We start from the raw sequence: 22631 nt of genomic DNA, 5'->3' as shown, positions 1-22631 counted from the left end.
TCACCTCCCTTCTTTTTCTTACCTCCTGCCCCCCTAAACACAAACAAAATGAGTGGAATTTCCAGGTACTCTGCAAGATAAGGAATGCAAAGAAATGAGGGCATAATGAAGGACTCTTTCACAGGCTGAAAAAGTACATTTCTAGAACCATTGCTAAGGTTACAAGAAATAAGTTATTGTACATTTCATAAGTTATGTTTGAAGAAGTTCCTTCATCAGAGACAGATGTTATTTAAAAGCTTTGGAGCATATAAAAGAAAGAATTTGAACCCTAGCAAACTTCTACTCCATGCACTTCTTACCATTAAGGTTAAAAACTTGGTTAGGGCCAGTTTGGACTTGACCATATCTCGTGAGAGTTACTTGTTTGCTCACATCGTCTTCAAGAACTAGTGTTAGAGACTCAATGCAGGCGTGGTCAAAGTTCTAAGTAGAAACAAGTTTCACCATCAGAAACAGGCAAACACTTTAATATTACCATGGAAAGCAAAAACAAACAAACAGGGGGAGAAAACAGTTGTATAGAAAGGAAATATCAGAACTGTCATCAGGTAAATCAATTGTAAACTATCACTTAAAGTATGAAATAGAGCACCCAAAATTGTATGTAGAACATAATAAAACATTGCATATGAATATAAGAGCAAGAAGAATGCATTTTAGCTATTATGGCAGTCTAGTGGTAAGTGGGCAGAGGTCCCCAAGTACTGATACTGAGTTCAAAATGCCAAACTTTCATGGCCACCCTGGCTACCCCTCATTTCTGGGTCTCACCCAATCGCTATTGAGCTGCTGCAACCAGAGACCAAATGCAGCAAACAGGAGAAAAAAAAAAACTATTGCACACATGAAGGTGCGTCTCTTCCACCTTGCAACCTAGTCTTGATCTCTGACTGCAGCAAAAGGATACAATTTCCCCAGAATTACATTAAAATAATTTATAAATATCTGACTATCAAAAAATGGTGACTTGTAAACTAAATCACACCCATCATTTTAAAGTGCTATCCAGGCAGAATTTATGAACCTAAGTACAGGACAAAAGGTGACACATAACCAGCTTAAACCAAGCATATTATGCTCCCCGAAGCCCCTGTAATTTCACCCAGGAACTTTCCAAGGTGCCTAGAGTTGTGCTAAGGGTTGTTTCCGGTAGCATCCTTGTCTCTCAGTGGCTACCTAAGCAATGGCTTCATGCTTGAGGCCACCTGAAATGCAGAAACAAGGATCTCAACACCTATGCAGAAGGATGTGCCTACAAAAAGCAGAGACACCAGCTCATAATCTAGGTCTTGAAGGGACGGACATGAGAGACACTCCTACAGTAGGGCAGCTTCAGAGCGTTACTCCCTGCGGTTGACTTGAGGCATGCCAGCCCTCAGCACATGGGTGGCCGTGAGTCACAGTCTGAGAGACCCTCGTCCTGGGAGCCTAGGTGACTAATAACATCATTACATCCAGTCTCACAGATAACTACTTTTTATAAGCACCTCTATTTGTAAAGCCTGTTGTTGGATATCTGACAAAATGCTTTCAAGCAATATGTGTGGTGGCTATTCTCTTCAATAGTTTTCTAAAAGGCATTGCTCCAACAAATGAAATAGTCTATAACCTAACAAATAAAACTTTAAAGCTACCAAAAAAAATCTCTTGCCTAACTAGCAGTGTATTAAGCCTGTTCAGTGCTGCCAGCAAGAGCTTTTCTAAAGCCTAAGACACCTGTTTGTACCATAACCAAAGATGTATATACTTGTTTAATGTGCATAAATGAATAACTCTTCAGACTTTATCCCTCTAAAGATGCAATTGATTTTACAAAGGGCAATACAACATGTAGCAATACAACCACTTACAAAAAACCTGTAAAATGGTTTCAATTTATGATATTTTTCTGTTAAACATAACCCGGTGGTTTACAATAAAACCTATACAAGATTGCCTGAAATATGGATGTACACATTTGTTGTGAATGTTCAACGAAAATGTGACTTACTTGTCCACAAGGTGCTTTCTGTAAAGTGATTGTGAATTTGTTTTTCCCGGTGCCTTTTACCAAAATGTACTGGCAAATCCCAAGAAAAGTAAAATGACGTCCATCAAATGTTGTGAAATGAGAGCTGCCTGTGACTGAGCACTCGGCTTGAGAGAAAAAGGATAAACAAGAATGTTCACTTGCATAAGAATCATTATTATTTAAATGACGGAAGAGAGATAAATAAGAAACTTTCTCCCTATTTCTAAGCACATAATCCAGGCTAACTTTAACCTACCTAGCTATTATGGCATTTGGAAGTAAAATATATTATATACACCTGTTTCCATCAGATACCATCTCATGTTGCACACAGCAATGTGCAGCATCTTTTAGTTCTAACAAGACGAGATGCCTTGGAGTCATGATTTCTCTAAAATACATAAGAGCTTTCACTTATTACAACTCCGCAGTTTCCTGGAATATTCCTCATCATCTTTTGTCATGAGTGAGTGTGAAAAAGCACAAGCTTCTTTCTCCTTCCTTCTAGGTACTATGGCACTGCTTGTTAACCCAGATATGAAGAGGCTGCAGGTGTCTGTCCTCAGGGTGCATCTATATTAAATGAATTCAGTTCAGATCAGGAGTGCACTGTTGAAGCAAGTCTCCAGCGCATGCCCATTTACTGCACTTTCATTCACACCACGGGGCAGTGTCAGAGCATATGAACTAGAACTGCAGGAGGTGCTCTGTGGGAGCACATCTAACCTGCTCCTGCTACTAACAGGCATTTAGTCCCTAGGACCGGACTAGAGTAGTCGTACTTAAGCCCTGACATGCATACACAACACACACAAGACGTATGTAGTGGTTCTCAGTGTCAACTGTTTTACACTACAGATCCCCCCTGTCAAGCCTTGCTTAGTGACTGTTACACCTTGTTTATTACCTCATTCAGAAGAGGCTCCTTAATTTGTAAAAAATTCTCTTTCACAAGTTTCATAGTATAATCTTGTCTAAGATACAGAACTGTCAAGAGTTGCACTACACAACTATTGCAAGTCCTCTGAGTAACTCATTACAGAGACATGTAATCTTTAAAGATAAAGATCTTTATCCAAATGCGAACTACTGTTACAAGGGAGAAAATATAGCACACTGAGCATCAGAATGATGTTTTTCTTATCATTTGCTTACAGCTGCACCTAGAATTGAGGAGATCCTTATACCTGCCCACAGGCAGTAAAAATAAGCCGCCTGCCCCAAAGAACATACAGAGTAAATGGGAAATAGAAAACAAGAGGTGGATGTAAGGCACTGAGTTGGAGAAGCATATGGGAAAATTTAAGATGTGTATGGTCAGGCAGTTAACAGCTTCACCCCAGCTGGCCCACTGCTACTTTCAATATCCACCTGCTTAAATCTTTCTTCTTAAATTAGCATCCCAAGCCTTTGGATCATATTTAGTTCTGTTGTCTTCTGAAAAGGTTATCTCATGTTCATTGAGAAGAGAAAAGAATAATGAAATACAGATACCTGGGCAATCATGATCTGTGCAGTTCCAAATGCCACCAATACAAATACTAAAAAGAAAAATCACAAAACACAGAAATTCAGTGTTCTGATCTTTAGCAAAAAGAGCAGCTTTGAGCTAGTTAATATGTCTTGAATTCACCCTTTCCATAGAATAGCCTGCATATTTTAGTGATACACAGGGTCCGGACTATGAACATAGATACTGACTATTCTTTAAAGTGTGACTATGATGTTAAACCAACTATGGGCAGCAGTCCCAGAGAGAGGAAACACAGACGTGAGGATTTGACATACCAGTTGCTACATTCTTGTTCAATTTTTGAGCCTACAGGGAAGGCAGATCCATGATAAATACAAGGACAATTTGACAGAGAGATACAAGTTCCATTTTCCATAATGAGACCTATTGGGAGGGAAGTTAATAAATGAGATAAACAACTTAAGAAACGCCAGTCACCGCTTTTCCCCCATCTGACTCAAACATTCAAATCTGCCAGAAGGTGATCTCATCAGTCTCAACTGGGGACCAGCAAAAATAGTCACCGAGCGAGTGCAGAGTGCTCAGAGATGAACAGTGAATCTCTCTCAAAGCAGTTGTCACTCTGAATAGTTGCTTTATGAAAAATATCTGCCTTTAGCATGTAAAAGTGTACAGACTTAAAAAACGAAAAGATTCTGAGATCATATAATCTTTAGTCCTTCTAGAACAGGACTGTTCATAGTCCAATCCCTAATTTTTATTGAGTACAGGTTTCAGGAAGTTTGTTTTCTTGTACAGAGCATAAGACACATTCTGTTTAAGAAAAATCTCAATAGATTTTGGAATAATTCAAATCAAGTGGATGATATCTATGTAGTATCTTATTGTAGCAAGTATTAGTTATAGCTCCAGGTTTTAACTGATATTTCATTCTCAGCCGGCTTTGTATTCTAGAGAAAAATTTAGAGCACAATAAAAGGAAAAACCACAGTGAGAATAACAACAGCTAGAGCAGAATTTACAATATTTTATTTTCTGGCTTTAACTTTAAGAACAGTCTATTTAGACAACTTTATTATGATGCTGGATATTAGCTTTACATATATTTTTCCACATTAAATTGACAGTACTTACCATCTGGACAGTAACAGCCATCCAAGCAGTGTAGGTTGCTGCCAAGACAATCTTTTTCAAATGTGCAGGTTGGTGGACAACAACTGATACAGTCACGGTGTACAAAGCTGTCTTCACACTTCTCAGCTAGAAAAAATACATGGTACATTGAAGATTAGTGCAATTTCTCTTTCCATACTGGAGAACCCCTCTCTCTCAAATAAACAGTTGTACAGCATATCTGGTATAGGTAATTATTCAGATTAGGTACAATGGATTGTTTGGAGAGGTTTTAACTTATGAACTGTGATGAATCTCTCACAGTATTTAAGTCTGTCTTTAACAAATTTTTACATCACCCCTCCAAAAGAAGTTATAGTTTCTGTGACAGGGAAACATGTGCTCATATCTCAGCTAGATCAAAGTCTTGTGCATGAGACTGAATGGAAATTGATGGGTGGTGGCGACAGGAGCTGGATTAACTGTATTAATTCTGTTATAGCACCAGTAGAGGCTGAAAGGTCATGTGTGAAGAGGGGCAACAACAGATCTCCACAGACGTTTGTTCTTTGACCTAGAATATGATCAGCACACATGACGTTTCAAGCAATTTGTGGAAACATTAATTTTGTACGGATCTAGATCAGATCACAATGGAATTAAAATATTCCTCTAGCAAGTCATTGACTTAATTGATTGCCAGAAGTGGTGAAGCTGGCTGATCTACTTCAGTATCAGGTTTGAGTCCTACAGTGACAAAAGTTGTCAAGGTGGAATTATTTGAAATGGATACGTGGGGTATCTCAAAGGTCACATAGTATGCTTTATTAAATAGTCTTACTACAGGCAGGAAAGTCATCCCTCCAGTCCCGCACTGGGGATCCAGCATGAGAGCATGCTCTAGCGTACTCTGTCACTGCTCTGCAGTATGTTTCATCATCATCCACTCTGAAATGATAAAACAAGGGAGTAATCAAGGAACTCAAATCCTATCTAGAAATCTCTGCCATGAGACTGCACAGGATACTTCACACATAGCTGACACCACTCAGTCATAATAGCACACAGTGGAAATGCTATGAAAAGGAGTGAGCTATACTGAATACACTGTTGTGTTTTTATCATTTGATATTACAAAAAGTTATTTTGGTTTAATATTACCACAAGCAACAAAACCACTAATTTATTACAAAAAAAAAAAAAAGATAAAAGCTGCTTATGATGAAAGAAACATGACCTTGTCTTGAAGACAATGGACAACTCAACAGTCTCAAGATCCACATCTCAGGCCCTCTCCCTCCTGCATGACGTGGAAACTCTGACCTACACTAGTAAAAGGCATTCTGGACCAAGTAACAAGTTCAAGTTTCCAATTCCCTGTCAGTCCTTGAACTTAGGTGAGAAGAACCCTGTTGGTTCTGGTTGTGCTGAAGTGGTCGATGCCAGAAGCATTATCTACTGAATAGATAGACAGGCTTAGGGATTTACAGCGCGACCTTGGGCAAAGACATCATCTCTGCCGTAGCCTATACAGAAGAAGCTGTACAGTGTGGTTTTGCCAGGATCATGTAAAGAGACATTCATCAATGTTTAGGTAAGCTCAAATTTTATTCAGATGTAAGTCACATGAGGAAAGATACCACCAACCTTTTGTTACTGTGAAAGTCCAACAAGTCCCATCACTCACTATGGAGGATTTGAGGCCAAAACGAAATAGTCATAACACAACATTTCTATTATATGCATGACCGTGACAGATCAGCTGAGTTTGACTTTCAGCACACAAGATCATGCTTCCAGTATTAATGGTCTTAAGAATATATTATATCGTGTTTGTACTCTGCTTTCAACACATCTGTTATCAAATCAAACACCAGTATACTCTTTGTTACAGTGATCAGAGTCTCTCCAGTCTCCCCAGCTCTCCTTATCTAATCCAATTAGATGGGTCTTAATAGAAATAATACAAGAAACTTCATACACTGACACTAAACCACAAGAAAAGAGGTCTCTTTTATAAAAAAAATAAGCCCAAATTAATGAAGTTCTGAGACACAGAAACTTCCTTCAAGGTTTTTAACATTCACACGGTTCTCATCAACACAGATCAAATCTACCTTAACAGTATGACAGTGATTCAATATTACATTTGAAAAATTGCTTTTCATTATTCTTCTTTGGCTAAGAAAAAGTCACAATAAATGCCTGAGTTACAAAGTGACCATATCGATGCAACTCATCTCTTCTCTGATAAAAATCAATGTACTGATCATAAACTTCAGGAAACACCCTTTGAAAGTTTGCCTACAAACACAGATTCTTCCGTCTTGACTTGATGGCAAAACATTAAACTGAAAATTCATCAAAAATGAACTAACAAGTTGTAATGGATGCTACTGAGTGATTCTTACATTTAGTCTTGTGATCTTTTCTGTATGTTTTAGATTAAATTGATGATATTCTGAGAAGGCCATAACAGTATCTGGTAAAAAATCCTACTATTTATGACAATTACTTCTTAATTTAAAAACCCTAGTAAAAGGCAAGTGATATGCTGCTAAGTCATCTATCCAATTAAGTCTGGAGCACCAGTTTAACTTGAATGACTGTCAAGAACTAAACAGGAGTCTGGAGAGCTAAGGGGAAAATACCAGGCTGCGTATAATGCCAGCAGCGGAGGAGGTAACTCCCTCCAAAGCCAACAATAGTTGAATTTCTTTTGACAACTCTGAATTTACATAAATAAAATAATTTTGAAAAATAATTTCAACCATAGGAGTTGTTCATAAAAGCAGTTCAACCGTGTCAGACAAATGGTCCAGCTCCTCCGCTATCACTGATATTTCCCCCAAGTATTATCTCCATGTATTTTTGATTCAGGACCTCCAGACACAGGTTTCGGGGGGGGTTGTGATTATCAGCTCCTTTTCTGTCATTAGTGATTCTCCACGGATCTGTCTTCCATGTATTTGACCAGTATTTCCTTGAATCCATGTAAAATCTTTATCAATCCAATTATGCCTTGTCAGGCTGATTCTGTGCCCTTTGTTTCCACACTAAATTGTCTGCTGAGAAATCCCATCTCTTTTGCTTTGAACTTGAATCCTCCTAACTTCCCTCAATGCTGCTCAGTTCTGGTCTCAAACGAAAGAGTGAGCATTCATGTCATGTATCGACAATAAATATACAAGAACTCCAGTCTTACCTGCAAAGATCATTCATACAGCTCGAAATATAAGAATATGGATCTATGCTTTCATGACAGCTGAGAAAAGGAAACTGTAGGAATATTTGGCACTTGAAGAATATGTCCTGCGCATTAAGGAGAACCAATAAATGACAGTTAGCAAATACTTTCTGAACAAGCATAATTATTTTTATCTTTGTTTCCTTAATACAGGGTCCTTTATGTCCCCATTAAAATTTGAGAATGTCACAGTCTCAATTTATTATTATGTCTCTTTTATTATTCTTCCTAAAATTTGTCCTCTCTGCCTAGGCTGGCTTGACAGCATGCTGCTACTAAACCAGGTGGGATGAAAGACTGAAATGACAAAAAAAAAGCATTTTGTGTCAATGCAGGAGCTGAACATGTTACTTCTGCAGTATTTCACAATTTCCAAAATAATGAGGTGTAAGATGCCAGGAGGGGAAACTGAACCCAAGTTTAATGCAGCAATGAGGAGCTCTGCCAACATACCTGTTCCACTTGGCACATCTTATCTGAACCTTTGTACTTTTAAGCTAAATATCTGAAGACCTTCAAACATTCCCTAGCAACAGTCCTGATCTGAATCTTGCATTTCTCAAAGATTCAATGCATTTAGGGCATTTTTCAACATGGTGTATATTGCTAGATTCTTGTACCATTACTAGGCAGTGAAGATTAAGAAAATATATATAAAAAAAAACATGATTAATTTACCTCAGTGAGTTCTGTGTCAGCTGAGCAAGGACTGGAAAAATCTGAGGCAGTAGGTACACAGGCTATGTCATCTGAGGTTTGCACAGCCCAACTATTTGCAAATTCAGCAATGTCTTCTGTATATTCACCTACTGCATGAAAACATTGGCAGAGCATCCAGGAAAAAAAAAAAAAAAAAAACCAAAAAACTTGTCAACACAAACACAAAAGACAGCTTGGAAATTTTGGGTAGTTTTTCAATGTGTTCATTACCTCAATTACAGATAAGTTCAAAGTCCGGGTGGTGTAGGAAAATGTTATTTTTCTTTTTTAGGTTCAGGCAGTATTTTATACTACATTTAAATGAAAAGATTAAAAAAAAAAATATATGACAAGATGCTTGTTGGGGTTTTTTTAAGCACAATCACTGAAAATTTTATAACACATACAAATAAGGACAAGGGTAACGCATTGAATACTTAAGAAAAACTACATTTCTTTAAAACAATTGAAGGCTTTCATCACATTTCAGTTAGCACTATTATCTCCCTCCTTTTCCCTTGCTGCAGAAAAGCCCTACAACAAATGCACCACTGCATGCCCAGCTGTCCTCACAGCATGAGCATGGGAGAATTAATGAAGATGTGTGACTGGAAGTCATGGCAACTGGCTGAGGAAGATACATGAACATATAAGAAAGCTGGCAGTAAAGAAACAGAACCAAAATTTCCATATTTTTGCAGCCAGAACTAAATATTACATTTTTTCTATGTTCTTAAGTATGTTAAAAAGGGTATATTGCCTCCACCGTGAAGAACCTTACAGTAATTGGTATGTATGCTATGGTTGTCTCTATCTGTGCATGGTTAGGAGACAGGGTATCGAAATGAAATCAGCTAGTTTTTTTCACAGAGCTGTACTATCCAAAACTTAATCTAACTTCTTCCAGCACAAGATGTACGAAGTTTGACACTCTGCAATGTGGAAAGCCCCAAAGCACACCAGTCAGATATTTGTACTTGGATCTCCACAAATAAACAAAGATATGATCCTAACCACCAGGCTATTTTATGTAACAGCCCGGGAGAGTGAAAACATTTCTCCCTCTCTGACAGAGTAATTCTTCACGCAGATAACCCTGGGGTTTGATCTAGAGGTAAACCTGTTGGCATACCTCTGCTTCTGCAAAAACATTAAAAATATTTTATTTAAATTTTGACATGGCTTGAAAATATTTTCTACGTCCTCAAAATAAAATCACTGTCCTTGAAACAGTTCTATACACAGATACAGCCTTGTATATTAAAGTAATACAAAGATGCCATTAAAAGTGAAGACAAGGAAACAGAAAATGAGTTTGTTTTTAAACTGTGCTTTGAAATGGAGGATTACATGCCTCTCGGAAATTTATTTATTTGGGGCATTGCAACTAGAGAGCATTCAGACTCTGGAAGGTGCAGGGTAGATATAAGAGCTTCCCTTACACTACTGGGGGAAGTAGTTTAGCTGGGGGAGACATATCATCATCTCAGATGATTTATAAGATTTGGATACACTTAGAAAAATGTTGCGGCTTAGAAGTAATTTGAATTAGCAGTCTATTCTTGTGAAGACATCAGAACTTCATGCTTTATGTTTGCGCAGAGTCAAGGCACCAAGTTGTACAACTTGTTCAAGGTTAAAATGATTCATAGTGCTCTTGATTGCCCACTAAAGCAATACTATAATTTCTGATAAAGAAAAATGCTAGACAAAATGATGATGGTGAAGAAACTTAGCTCTGGAAGTTAAGAAAGCTAAGAGCTGGAAGTCTTTTATAACAGATAATACATTTAAAGACACTGAAATTACTATTTTTTAGAGATGATATGAATTCATTATCTCCTCCAAACTCTATTTTTCTCCATTATTACAGATCACCAGCTTTAACTAGTTATTAAACATACTATACTCTGCTGTGCAGAAGTTAATGCATGAAACAGGGAAGTTATTGTTTTCATGACAGAATAGGTATGAAAAATTTATATTGGCCAGATTTTTAAAGACAATACAAAGATAACTACTCTGTGTCTTCCTTCACTTAGATAATCAAAAATCTCCGCTATCAACCAGAAAAAAATGGAGAAAACAGAGGAGGGGAAAAAAGTCACAGTGAGATAACTTTTGTGACTTAAAAATATGCAGGGCCATGGGACTAGATTCCCTCAGCAATTAACGGTAACAGTGAAAGTCCTATTGTTGTTTTTATCAGAAAATAAGAAAAATACTCCTCATATTCTCAAGCTTGTTCGGGTTTGGGTTTTTTTTTCACATTATTTGCAAGTAGAACAAAAGTCCCTGTAGAGTATTCCTTACATAGACTGCAGAATATTCTACCAGTTTAGCAAATAATCTCTGCCTCAGACTCAGCATTGGGCAATTCCTCATTCTAGAAGGTAGTCAGAGGCCCATAATACACCATGCCAACAAAGAAATACAACGAACTCCCCGGCAACAGCTTTGAAATTTACATATTTCAACTTGCATTTTTATGATACTCATATAAATGAATAACTCAAAATGGTGCTTTTTCCAAATATTAATGTTTTGGCTCTTCTCTCCTTCTCCCTCCATCCTTAAACACAGAGAAAACCACAAGCATTTGTTTATTTATTTATTATTTGAAGGCACTTTCTCAGCTAAAATAAACACACCCCAAGTGATTTGCTGAGCAAGAAAAGGCTTAAAATTACACATAAATATTTTCTTGAACCCTTTCCCTTAGCATCTTTAGATCCCTTTCCCTTAGCATCTTTAATGATGTGGGAGAATAGAGTGGATATTCTATTTTCTGCTGAAATAACTGAAACAGGACTGTCTTTTTACTGTAATATCTTTAAAGTGATCACGGAAGCTGTTCACACAAGGTAAGGGTGTATTTCTAAGCTATTTACTTACTATTTTGCAGTGTCAGGTCATCATATTTATTGCCATTAAAATTTCCACAGAGGCCACAAGGTTTTCCCTTATGATCTTCTGTCAGCTTAATATAAATACCAGAGTTTCCATCCCAAGCAAGAGAAAAACCAAAGGTAGTCTTCACCAGAATATAGTCAGCCAGTCTCTCAAGGAAAGCATTTCCAACTGTCTGAGGCAACATTAATCTGGAAAAAATAAACAGCCTGCTTCACAGATCTCAGATGAGATGAGGTTAGTGCTGGAAAAATACCACATAAAACATCGCCTTCTAACTCACTAAACTCTTTTTCCCAGGTGTATACAGTCACTTCCATTCAATTCTTCATCATGTTGTTACCATCTTTTCTTCTGTTTACTTCTCTGTATCACCCATCAAAAATTAATGCTTTTCTGTTGTATAGACCTATCAGTTGTACCAATTAAAGGCCTCAAAGAATAATGCATCTTCATTTTTAAAGTCCAGCACACACACACTGAGGAGTTATGTGACACTATGACCACCAGCAGCCCTTCTGAGTACAGGGTCCTCACTGTGTTAGATGTTTGCAAATGGAGGAACTTACAGTACAGAAAATACTATTGACCAAAATACTGTATATCTTCCTTCTTTGGCCGAAGACCCCTGGACAATAATATTGCAGCATCGATCTAATCCTAATCTTCCAAAATTGCTTCTGTTGGGACCAACAGTATCACTGTAGCTATCAGTCTCAGATGTTAATGGCTATAGCATTACATCAAAGGAGGTGGCAAGAATACCTTAAAAACTCTTTGACATTTTCTGTACTTTATCAACCAAAAAAACGTACTTATGATAGCCTTGCACTCATATATTTACTTATTAAAAAAAAAAAAAAGGTAAATTTGGGGGTTTGATGTACTTCAGAGATGTTTTGTGGAGTTTTTGCCCTGAAGGGGCAAAGGGGACTTAAGATCTTTGATTCAACCAATTCAGACTTGTGTAGCAGAGGATTATGTCTTACATTAAGTATATCTACCAAGAATAAATAATGACTGTCTTGTTCAAAATAGTATCAGGATGCACCAAGGATTAGCTACAATTGTCTGCTGCAGACTTCATCTCTACGAAGTGGGGATGGGTAATCGTTAGGTTACAGCTGAGAAGTTAAACATGAGGTTCATGCGGGGAGTGTGCGTTATCCTCGCTCAGGTAATAAATACATCAGCACCATTATGTCTGCTCACACCAGAGTTGTATCAGCCCCAATACAGAACAGCAAGGGAGCAATAAAGATATATATCAAAACTATTTTCTCTGGCTGGTGTAAAAAGCATCAAGTTCCCAAGCTCCACACAATCTTTTTGCAATAAAATGTTAAAACTCACCATTAGAACACTTACCTGATTCCTTCTTTTCTTACTTCATGTCCTGAAATAATTATTTCTTCTTGGTTTGAAAAAAATAAGCTGATGGACCTCTGACAAGTATATACCGAACCGTAACAGTGAGGACTATTATGAACCTTAGAGGGGAAAAATATACACACAAAAAGAATACGTGTTTGTTCTCAATAATTTCATGCAATTTTTCATAAACTCATATCTGATATTTTACATTTCTATGCACCAATCACTGAAAAAACTTTGCAAATAAATACCTAAAATATAAAAAAGTCACAATTACAAAGATATGCAAAAATAGAAGTTCATGCTACCCAATACGACTGAGAAATACAGCAACTGTTGAATAGCACAAAGCATCACAAGACAGCAGTTTAAATACTGCATGAAATACTCAGGTATTTTATGTAGCTGAACGCCAGAGACACTGTAGCTAGCTAGCTTATAACTGCCAAAGTAGGAATTTTTCATTTGCCCTGAGGAGACACCCCCATTGCTCTGTTTCTAGAGGTCTGATCTACAAGAGGGGACTACAAACCAATACAAAACCTCACCATAATACCAGCTTTCTCCATGACAGCTGAGACTGGCACCAGCTGAACAACAACATGCTTTCCTGAACCACTTGGGATTTGTTCAGATTTTGGAGTGCTCCCCCAGATTACTGCAGGCATTCAATTTACGTGCATCTGCTGCAACCTATTTTGCGCTGGCTTTGCAGCCCTGCTGATGGAGAAGAGCAGGCTTTGCTGAAGTCTGCCTCTCCCCATTATACGTACATAGCATAGGGAGCCAGGGTATTGGTTTGAATCACACATCAGCTTCCCCAGTTTGAACAAAGCAATGGAGATACAAGTTTCAGTCAGCCAGAGAGAGATTTGCAAAACTGTGTGTCTCAGATATTGACGGTGTGTCACTTCCATGACTGCCCACTACTAGAGAGAGATGTGAAGCAGGTCTCAAATGCATGCTTCCAGAACTGAACGCCATGCAACTCCTACCTCAGCATGGCTATGGTTTTATAGCAGTGAAGCAGATCTCATACAAAATGTGTACTCAGACCTTGCAACAGGCATGATAAGCCAGCACTCTTCCTTTTTTATAGTTTGGCAAAATGGGAGGCTACCCTTGAAGTCAGACTTAATTTGCATTCCCAGTCTTTGGCATGGTAGAGCACGACTTCTGCAGGAAGCTCCTTGTCCCCAGAGACCACACAGCTTTCTCTGGCCAGGACATGCTCCCAGGACTTGAAAATTGACTGGTGATAGGGATACATGTCTCCAACTTCCTGTGCATATGCTCTAACCAATTAACTGCTACCCCGTTTTGAATTACACACACAAAGTCCAAGTGAGTTTTAAGGACATACCTACTGCAAGAGCTTAAGGAAAACTTCAACAGCTTTCATTAATCTCAGTGCAGCTGAGCCACCCAAACCTGTGGGTTGCCCTAGACTACAGTGCTCCGAAAGCATGTAAGCTGATTTTAGACAGCACTGAGGAGATAGGGGAATGTGTTGTGAATCTTAGATACCTATCATTACCTAAATTAAAATGTATACAGAGTTTAGACAGCTCAAATAGGACTCCTATGACTGTGTGCACCACCATTACCTGAGAAGGATGGGAGTTGCATTACCAGTTTATTTGACAGTGCAGTGAAGCTAAATAGGTTAGTAATTTTGAAATATTTTGCCAACATAGTAATGGAGGCTGTAAAATTATCTAGAGCTATCATTTTTGTTGAAAAGATCTGTTGGTAAACACACACAGTGCTAACACATACTCAAATTTATCTTCCTAAATTAACAACCCTGGAAGTAAAAACCAGTTACTGTTTCTTTGAGTGACATAAACCAGGAAAAGCACTAGAGTTTTAACTTGTATAAAGAAAATCACAATTAAATACATCATAAATGTTACTAGTATTGACAGATGGTTTCTATGTGAACCTGGCCCAAGACAGAAACACAATCAAGGAAAATCAAAATAATCCTTGTGTTTCACTCTCCTCCAGAGAGGTGGATTATTAAAGCCAGAAGGACAATAATAGGAGGATTTGGCAAGGTTCTTGGCTCTCCATTGCCCAGCCTGTAGTGACTGCAGTGCTTCAACATTACTTTTGACTTTTCTGAATAAACATTTTCAGTTTTTAACAAAACATGACATTTATTCCAGCAATTGTATGATAGTTTCTCTCTTTCCAGAGCAACTTGGATCCACTGAAATATTTATTCTTGATTTTAATATAATCTTGGGCTTGCTACAGCATTTTCTGAAAAATCCTAAAAGATCATAGCTGCACACAGAATCCAAAGTATTAAAATGAAATCCTGGAAGGCAGTTGTAACAGCATCTGTCTGTAATCTGAATGAATAGAAATAGTAGCTTTAATGGCAGACTTATCATCTTCACTAGATGCTATTATCTGGGAGGAGAGGAGACCATGTGTTTATACATGAAAACCAGTCCTTGGAGCAGAAATCAGCATCTTGGCCTGCCCTTGACCCTGCGAGCACTGTGACTACCAGGGCTCAGAACTGGGACTCCTCTTGTCCCATTCTCCCCTGCCCAATCAGCACCAAATCCCAACCATTGTGTAAAAAGTAACATAATGAGCTCATATCCTCTCCCCACAGTAACGAACAGCCTGATAAATAGGGCAGCTTCCTTTCAAAGAGGGTATAGGTTTGAACTCTCCCTGACCTGAAATCATTAACCATGGATACTCAGCAATTTGAGGAAATTACTAAAAAGAGCGCCTTCCATACATAGGTCAAGATGAAGGCTGTTGAGCTGTTAATCTTCTCTGCATGACACAGAGGTAATCCAAAATTAGAACACAAATCCCCCGAGGGGACAGAGTTTTCCGTGGACCAGGGAGGCAGCTCCCTGTAGCACGCCGATGGCTGTGAATTGGGGCCCAGCTTGGGTGCCCAACTATCAAGCAGGTGATAGCTGTTTGCATTTTACTCAGCAATTCCATTTTTTTTACAATCTGACAGCTAAGGTTTATTGAAGTTTCCAAGGCCTGCTTTAAGTCGCACTTTTGCTCCCAGAAAGGAGAGATTAGAGATCCTTTTTAGGATAGGGGGAATAAGAAATACTATTTTTAATATACTGACTCTGTTGATTATCATTTCATCAGTGTTTCAAGTTACTGCACATAGGCTTAGACATTTTCCAGCAGCATAGTTTTATATTTAAGTAAGCAATGCAATGGTTTCATCCATTTATTGTCTCTCTACTTATTTTACTTACGATGAAAAATATGTCCTGTAATACAGGAATACTCAGTATGTTATTTCTAGCGTATGCTCACATACTTACCCAAACAGTGTACTGGGGCTCTGGACTACTGCAGTCTTTTGCAAAAATATAGGAGCAATTTCCCGGGAAGTAGTAGTAGATGCCATCGAATGTTTCAAAATGATACTGTCCCCACGATTTGCAAATCCCATCTCGGTCCTTACCAGTGTTAGGTACTGGAGAGAACACACTGAGTTTACAAGAAGCACGGTAATCAAAAATTGACAGGTGTCACAAGCATCTACAAAAGTAAGAGCTCAGAAAGGAAAGAAGAGCTTAGAAAGGAAATACACAGCAAGGACAAAAGGTAACCTAATTGCTTCAACTTTAAATAAAGTGAATACATTTGTTTTAAACTTCAGGCTGCAGTTTTAGTCTTGTGTGATCATCATAATTTTTTAATTTGCTCTGGAGATATTTCAATCATAAGTAGAGGCACGGGATTTAGATCTACTGCAGGTCTCTATACACAGCAGATTCCAGAAGCCAGCGCATTGAAATAGCTGGTAATTTTATTTGCAATAAGTCACTGTTAGTTAGAAAAAAAATGCAGTGACTTTTTCGTTGTTCAGCTAACTATAAAAAAGTTGGCTGGTTACTGATGCACTAGACAGTGATCTAGCCGTTACGGTATCTATGATCATTACAGCCCATGTGTTAAAATGTAGGCATTCCTGATGTTGCTCTATATATATCCCTAACGCATATCATTTTAATACTCTTAGCTACTACTGGAATGACAGTCCTACCACAGAGGAATCTGTGGAAATGTGCTGTTAACAGTATTGTTTTAAAAACCTGCACCTTAAATCTCACTTGAAGCAGAAATTTGACTCTTTTGGCCCAAAACTTACCAATTTGGCACCTGCTGCCTTGAGCCTGAAATAACTGACAGTCACAGTCACCTGCCTCCGTGCAGGCTGCTCCATTAAGGCACTCCTGAGGACACGAACCTGTAAGCAAGCATTAGTAGACAGTATTAAGTAGATACTTTTAGTAGACACAGTGTTTTGCAAACAGGCTGAGGGATCCACATTAAATCTGTTTATTGTTAAATCATAAGCAGCTATATTAGCTAAGAAAATTAACCAACAGCAACCTCCAGTTTTTAACATTTACTTAATTTTATCCTTTGTGTTTCTTGGTTAAAAGACAAGCAAGGTTCTCTCGTTTGGTTTGAGACTTGTAAACTAACAAAGGAGCAAAAGGTCAACCTCCTCCCAGCAAACAAAAGGTCAAGTTCCCATGTAAAGAAACCAAATCCCAGTCCCGCTGATCTCGAAATACACAGAACACAGATTATTCAAATTCAGCACAATTTATACATATGTTCAGCTCCTCCCTCTTAAGCATTGCAGCAAAGGGTACATTCAGCTTACGAACAGTCCAGAATATATAATTCACGGAGTCAAAACCAATTATAAATAACCTTCCCCCCATGTTAAAAAGAGTCAGTTAAAAGGTTATTTCTGCTTAAGAGGTGACTGGAGTCAGAGACTTAAGATTCCATGGGAATGGCTTATTTTATGTTATAATTAGGAATTGTTTCTAAAAGCAGTTTCATTAAAGGGTTTTATAGTCTGTTTGGAAGCTAAGACCTCACTGTCATCTACTAACAATTCACTGAGGTTGGTCTCAACCATAGTTCCCTAAAAGTGGAGAAGAAAGGTAGTCCTAAAGCTAAATTTCATCATGTTTTGCAGATAGTTGCTTTCCTTCCTGGGGGAGGATTACCATAGATACAAACACTTGCAGTCTTGCTGATGGAGATTAAAAAAACATTGCAAAAAGCAGGAAGTAAATGAAATAAACAGGCCCTTCCATGCCCAACAATACCATGGTAAAGCTGCTAGTGACATTAAATGGGAATAAAATGGGACCTTTACAGTAAAGCACACACACAAGTTACCAATGATTCAGAACATCAGCCTTCACTGTGAAAACTCCTTGCCATGCTTACTTTTGAATTTTTCCCATTTAAGAATTGCTTTCCAAATATACACAGATACTCTGAAAATACCAACAAGGCAGAAAATTCTGTTTATAGAACAGCACTAATGTGGAAAACTTCTTTGTTGCTGTTAGAATTGTGAGCTGTAAAATTACACATATTCATTTACATGGAAAAACACAACAGTAAGCACCTACCGAGGCATATATATTTTCCAAGAAGGATACCAAAGTTCAGTTGCATACAATCAAATTTTCTGCAAAACAACTTCTGTAACTTGGACCTGCTTCACTAGTTTGTACAATGCTTAAAACCCTCCAGGAGCAGCTGTGTGCTCAGTGTCTGAGCACCACTGTCTCTTCACATAACCGGTTACACAACTCTCAGATATACTGACATCCTCTGCCAAGGCCAGAAAAAGTGGCAGAAAAGAAAAACTGCAATGGAACTAAACTTTAAAAAGAAAAAAAAAAAAAAAAAATCAAAGGATTGGCTTAGTTAGCTGTTCAGATTTGGTTGTAAGGCCTTATTTTGAAAGTACAATATTAATGGGAATTTTCCATGATTTAATGTGGATAAAATGAGAAAATTAGTTTTGTAGGGGACATTATGAGGAGGGCTTCCACAATGTGTGGTTATGCAGGAGAGCTGGTAGGAAGGCAGCATTTTCAGGAGCGTCTCTCCTCCCATGTGCGAGGAGCGCAGCACTGACCTCCTGGTGGACTCCGTGTCAAGGCCCCATGAAGGTGTGACTGAGGAGAGGCAGATCGAATCTGTCAGAGAAACATAAAAGCAGAATCAGGGTGTTTGTGCATTACAAATGAGCTGATAAGAGCCTTAGGCCTTGCAGCCTAACGCTGGGTTAGGACTTTGAGGGTTATTTTAATACAGAGGAGTAGCTTGCAGCTTGGCCAGGATAGGGCATGGCCACAGGCACTGTGGGAGGGATCAGCAGCCTGGGACGACAGGGAAGGCAGTGATCATGGCAGCCAGCACCATGGGAAGGGGGAGCAGAGCTTTCAGAGGGGCTGGGAATGATATAGATGCACCATGAGATCACCACCGGCCTCCTCTCCATGTCCTCAGCTTTGCCAGTGCCAATGAACAAGCAGGGCTCCACCGGGGGTGTTTTGCGTCTACATTTGGGAGGAAGAGTGAGGGAATGGAGAGCGTTCCTGCCCTCTTCACTTCGGTCAAATGCCATTAGTTGGAGAGCTCAGAGATGGGATATCTCTCCATTTCCTCCTCTCCCCTCACTCATGCTCTGTGCTGCACCCTGAGCATCCCATTGTGGCCAGTCCAGCTGCAATGGATTTCATGTCCTTGAGATCCTTCCGAATTGCATTTCAGTTCATCCCAAACAACAGAGGAGGCGGATCTGCCTGATCTGCTTCCTGTCTCATTAAGGCACCAGGGAACATCAAACTGTAAGGAAGCTCTGGATCTGACCCAGCGCTCTGCTACTGCAGTTTGTCACGTCTCATCATCCCTTCCAAGAGCTGATCCCATTCCATGCTGAAAGCACTCCGGGGTTTTTGCCCCCACTAGTCTGACTGGAAAGTTTACCAGGGTGAAGTGCTGGGTAGTTAGATATTTCCCTCTTACACTTATTCATGGCCAGTTTAAATCCTTTTGGTTTATAAAGTTTGGCCCTTGTGCTTAAATAGCTCTTCTTCCCTGTGGTTTGTTCTCTCTCTGAGGTACTATGAGAAAACTGTTACCCTTCTATGCTCCCCACAGACGTATACACCAGCCTACAGCTGTACAACTAAGCAAAACAAATTGCCTAAGTCTTCCCTTGTGAGCTAATTTCTTTCTTCCCTCCTGCCATCAGTCATTTTCCACGTCAGGAGTTTGAACTAATGGATCTCAAACTGAGTGAACAGCACTGCACAAGGAACAGATTAGGTTAGGTCTCACTATTCCTCGTACAGTGACATAAAAACTTCCCTTTTCCAACTTGAATACTTTGTGGGATGCATCCAAGTAGCACAATCTGTCTAAAATCAACCTGAAGTGGACTCCTTCAAATCACCACCTGGAAGGCCCCTGCACCAAAATTATTCCTGGTCCCCTTGACTTGTTGCTAGCCACAGAGGATCCTTTCCCTCCGTGCACAACAAGACCCATTTCCCTTCCCCCTGATGGTTACTCTGAGCCTTCCTCCTCAGGAAAGCAGCTTTTGGCCTTTGTGTTATTTTGGGAAGGTAGAGCACCCTTGCTGCAACAGCAGTTTCCTCCTGAAGGCCCTCCTGGGACACCATCAGTCCCACAGGGCTGCTTCCCTCAAAGGCTCAATTTGCCTGAGCGCAGTGTTTCACACCAGTTATCTTCCCAACTCGGTCAGGAAACACGTAGGTCTCAAAGGGACTCAGAGAAAACCATCCATGGCTCGGCTGCAGGCTCCCTGGAAGACCATGAGGAGGGACCACCTTGGGCTCCCCGCCTACCTCCATCAAATAGGCTTATAATCCTCGCCTGGGCTCTGTAGCCTGCGGTGTGTACCAGTGGGGGAATGAGATTCCCCCATTTACTATTAAATTTGAGTGCAACATTGCTGGGATGCAGCGTTGAGGCAGCAGTGGGCCGGGGCGGTGGGAACCAGGGCCACCACCACACCACGTGTGGGAGGGACCCTCTGCGGCAGCGCCGCCATTGTACCTCTCACCAAACACTAACAGCTTTGCAGGATGCTCTGTTCGCCCTCACAAAAGACAGAGTCATTGCAGTTGTATTTCCCATGGCGTGCATCAGGGTGGGTCACCCACCAGGGCTTTGCTGAGGATGAATGAAGGCACGAGGCCACGGGCTTCGGTGGGGGGCGAGCAGGTAGGGAATAGCTGCTCCTCCTCACTGTCCTCCTGTTACTGCGGCCCTTCTCCCCACAAAGGCTCCTTTGTAAGGGCTGCAAAGGCCAGGAGCACGAAAAGGGGGGAGGTTTTCCCTTCCCTCCCGCTTTTGGAGGTATAACCTACCTCAGCTGTTACAAGATCTCTTTTCTGTCGAGTTGCATTAAACTCATTTCTGGAAGAAAACAAAAAGGATCTTGTATAATCAAAGGTCTCTGGAGCAACCTGAATAAGCAGCTCCCCAGAGAGAAGTGTTTCTCTCTGATTACCATCACTTTATCAAAGAGGTCTTTCTTGAGTTAACATTTAAAAAGGTGATTTTTCTTTCTTTTTCTTTTTTTTTCTTTTCATGGTCTCATTTTACAGACTTGGGCAGTACTCCGATCTCTGCTTGGACAGGGAGGTACTTGGAGCTTGTGGGGGGATACGTAAACAGGCAAAATAGGCTCACGTGACAGGATACAAAATTGTAAAGCAGCTTCATATTTACTTGACGCTGCGTATGAGTGGCTGCAAGTTGCCCCAAGTGTTATTTGAATATACTGTGATGGCTTTCCAGCTGTAGCTGACTTAAATTTGTGATTAAGCTTAGAAACGAGGGCATCAAACTATAAAACGTACTTAGTCTTATCAACAGTCCAAGATGGCATATCATCTGATGTGCATGTGTGTTTGCTAGATGTATTAGAGGTCATTAGACATCCGAAGCTACGTCCGACTGGATGCTTCTATTGAAATTGATGGCATAGTTCCCATTTAATTCAATGGGATCAGGAACATTCCCTAGTTTGGATTTTGTTTGGATTTCGGCTTCTGCATGAAAACTTGTATTGAAAATGTTTATTTTAAGACTGTATAGCACTTACTTTTCTGTGCTTCAAATAGCAGCTAGGATTTTATCATGCAATTAAAACTGTAGAAGGATACTCATTTAATGTATTTTTCCAGTCATGAAATCATGATCTCATCTTGGTTTCATTCCATTATTCCTCTAAGCTTTCTCGAGACCATAGAAGTATCATTTTTCATAAGGACATCCATTTTTCAAACAGAGGACCCGTGCCCCTTTATGTAAATTCTTTGAAAACAGTTGTAAACATTCTGAAAGTGTGTTTTACATCCAACGTGCATGTACACAATATTTTACATGTCGAATTCAAGGCTGTATTTTATTTTCTAACTTGCACTGCGTCACACATTCATTCTTGTTCTGTTTGTAGGACTTGACAAATAAGGAGTAAAAACTTACCTTGAAGTTCTTCTCAAAAGAGAAAGCTTGCAATAAGATCCTGTAGATTAAAAAGTCATCAAGTTAAATGTTTTTTCTGCAGCCTCACTCTGCACTTGGCAAACAATAGTTTGTCAAGTTTAAAACACCACTGTTGAATTTTGTTCTTTAATGATCCTAAGTTTTTCAGAGCATTTTTACACAAACTTTTTTTGTTTCCAAGGGATGTAGAACTACATGCTTTCCTTCCTGAGATTTTGATTCTCTCAAGTATTTATCACCTGCATGTTTCCATGGTCTCAGTTCTGGTACGTGCTCCACGAAAAAGAGCAAAGAGTTCATAGTTCTTCAGAGGCTTAGAAGAAAACTGATAAAATACAAAGGTTGCTCAGAGCTTTTCAGAATCAAACTTCTAGGGTGGTTACCTATAATCATTTTCTGAATGTTACTTGCAAGACTCAATTGTAAAT

At 39.4% G+C, this 22631-nt stretch overlaps 1 protein-coding gene across 1 annotated transcript in view; it reads right to left on the bottom strand.

Moving 5' to 3' along the window:
* The window catches only part of OTOGL (otogelin like), a gene marked incomplete at its 3' end in the record, with an annotated part of 97062 nt that overhangs the window by 73732 nt on the left and 699 nt on the right, over positions 1-22631 (bottom strand). The window contains exons 2-16 of the mRNA XM_082482757.1: positions 22183-22222; positions 21060-21108; positions 18797-18857; positions 16988-17086; positions 16155-16309; positions 12826-12947; positions 11443-11648; positions 8527-8657; positions 7807-7913; positions 5443-5549; positions 4623-4748; positions 3803-3911; positions 3509-3555; positions 1994-2139; positions 303-426 (exon numbers count right to left, since the gene is read on the bottom strand). Of these exons, the coding sequence (XP_082338883.1) occupies positions 303-426; positions 1994-2139; positions 3509-3555; positions 3803-3911; positions 4623-4748; positions 5443-5549; positions 7807-7913; positions 8527-8657; positions 11443-11648; positions 12826-12947; positions 16155-16309; positions 16988-17086; positions 18797-18857; positions 21060-21108; positions 22183-22222 (1629 nt within the window). The remainder of the gene's footprint in view (positions 1-302; positions 427-1993; positions 2140-3508; positions 3556-3802; positions 3912-4622; positions 4749-5442; positions 5550-7806; positions 7914-8526; positions 8658-11442; positions 11649-12825; positions 12948-16154; positions 16310-16987; positions 17087-18796; positions 18858-21059; positions 21109-22182; positions 22223-22631) is intronic.

Source organism: Vanellus vanellus, assembly GCF_965231255.1.
Source record: "Vanellus vanellus genome assembly, chromosome: 1".
Taxonomy (NCBI): Eukaryota; Metazoa; Chordata; class Aves; order Charadriiformes; family Charadriidae; genus Vanellus; species Vanellus vanellus.
Note: the sequence above shows the minus strand (reverse complement) of the source record. Positions and strands in the feature narration are given on the sequence as shown.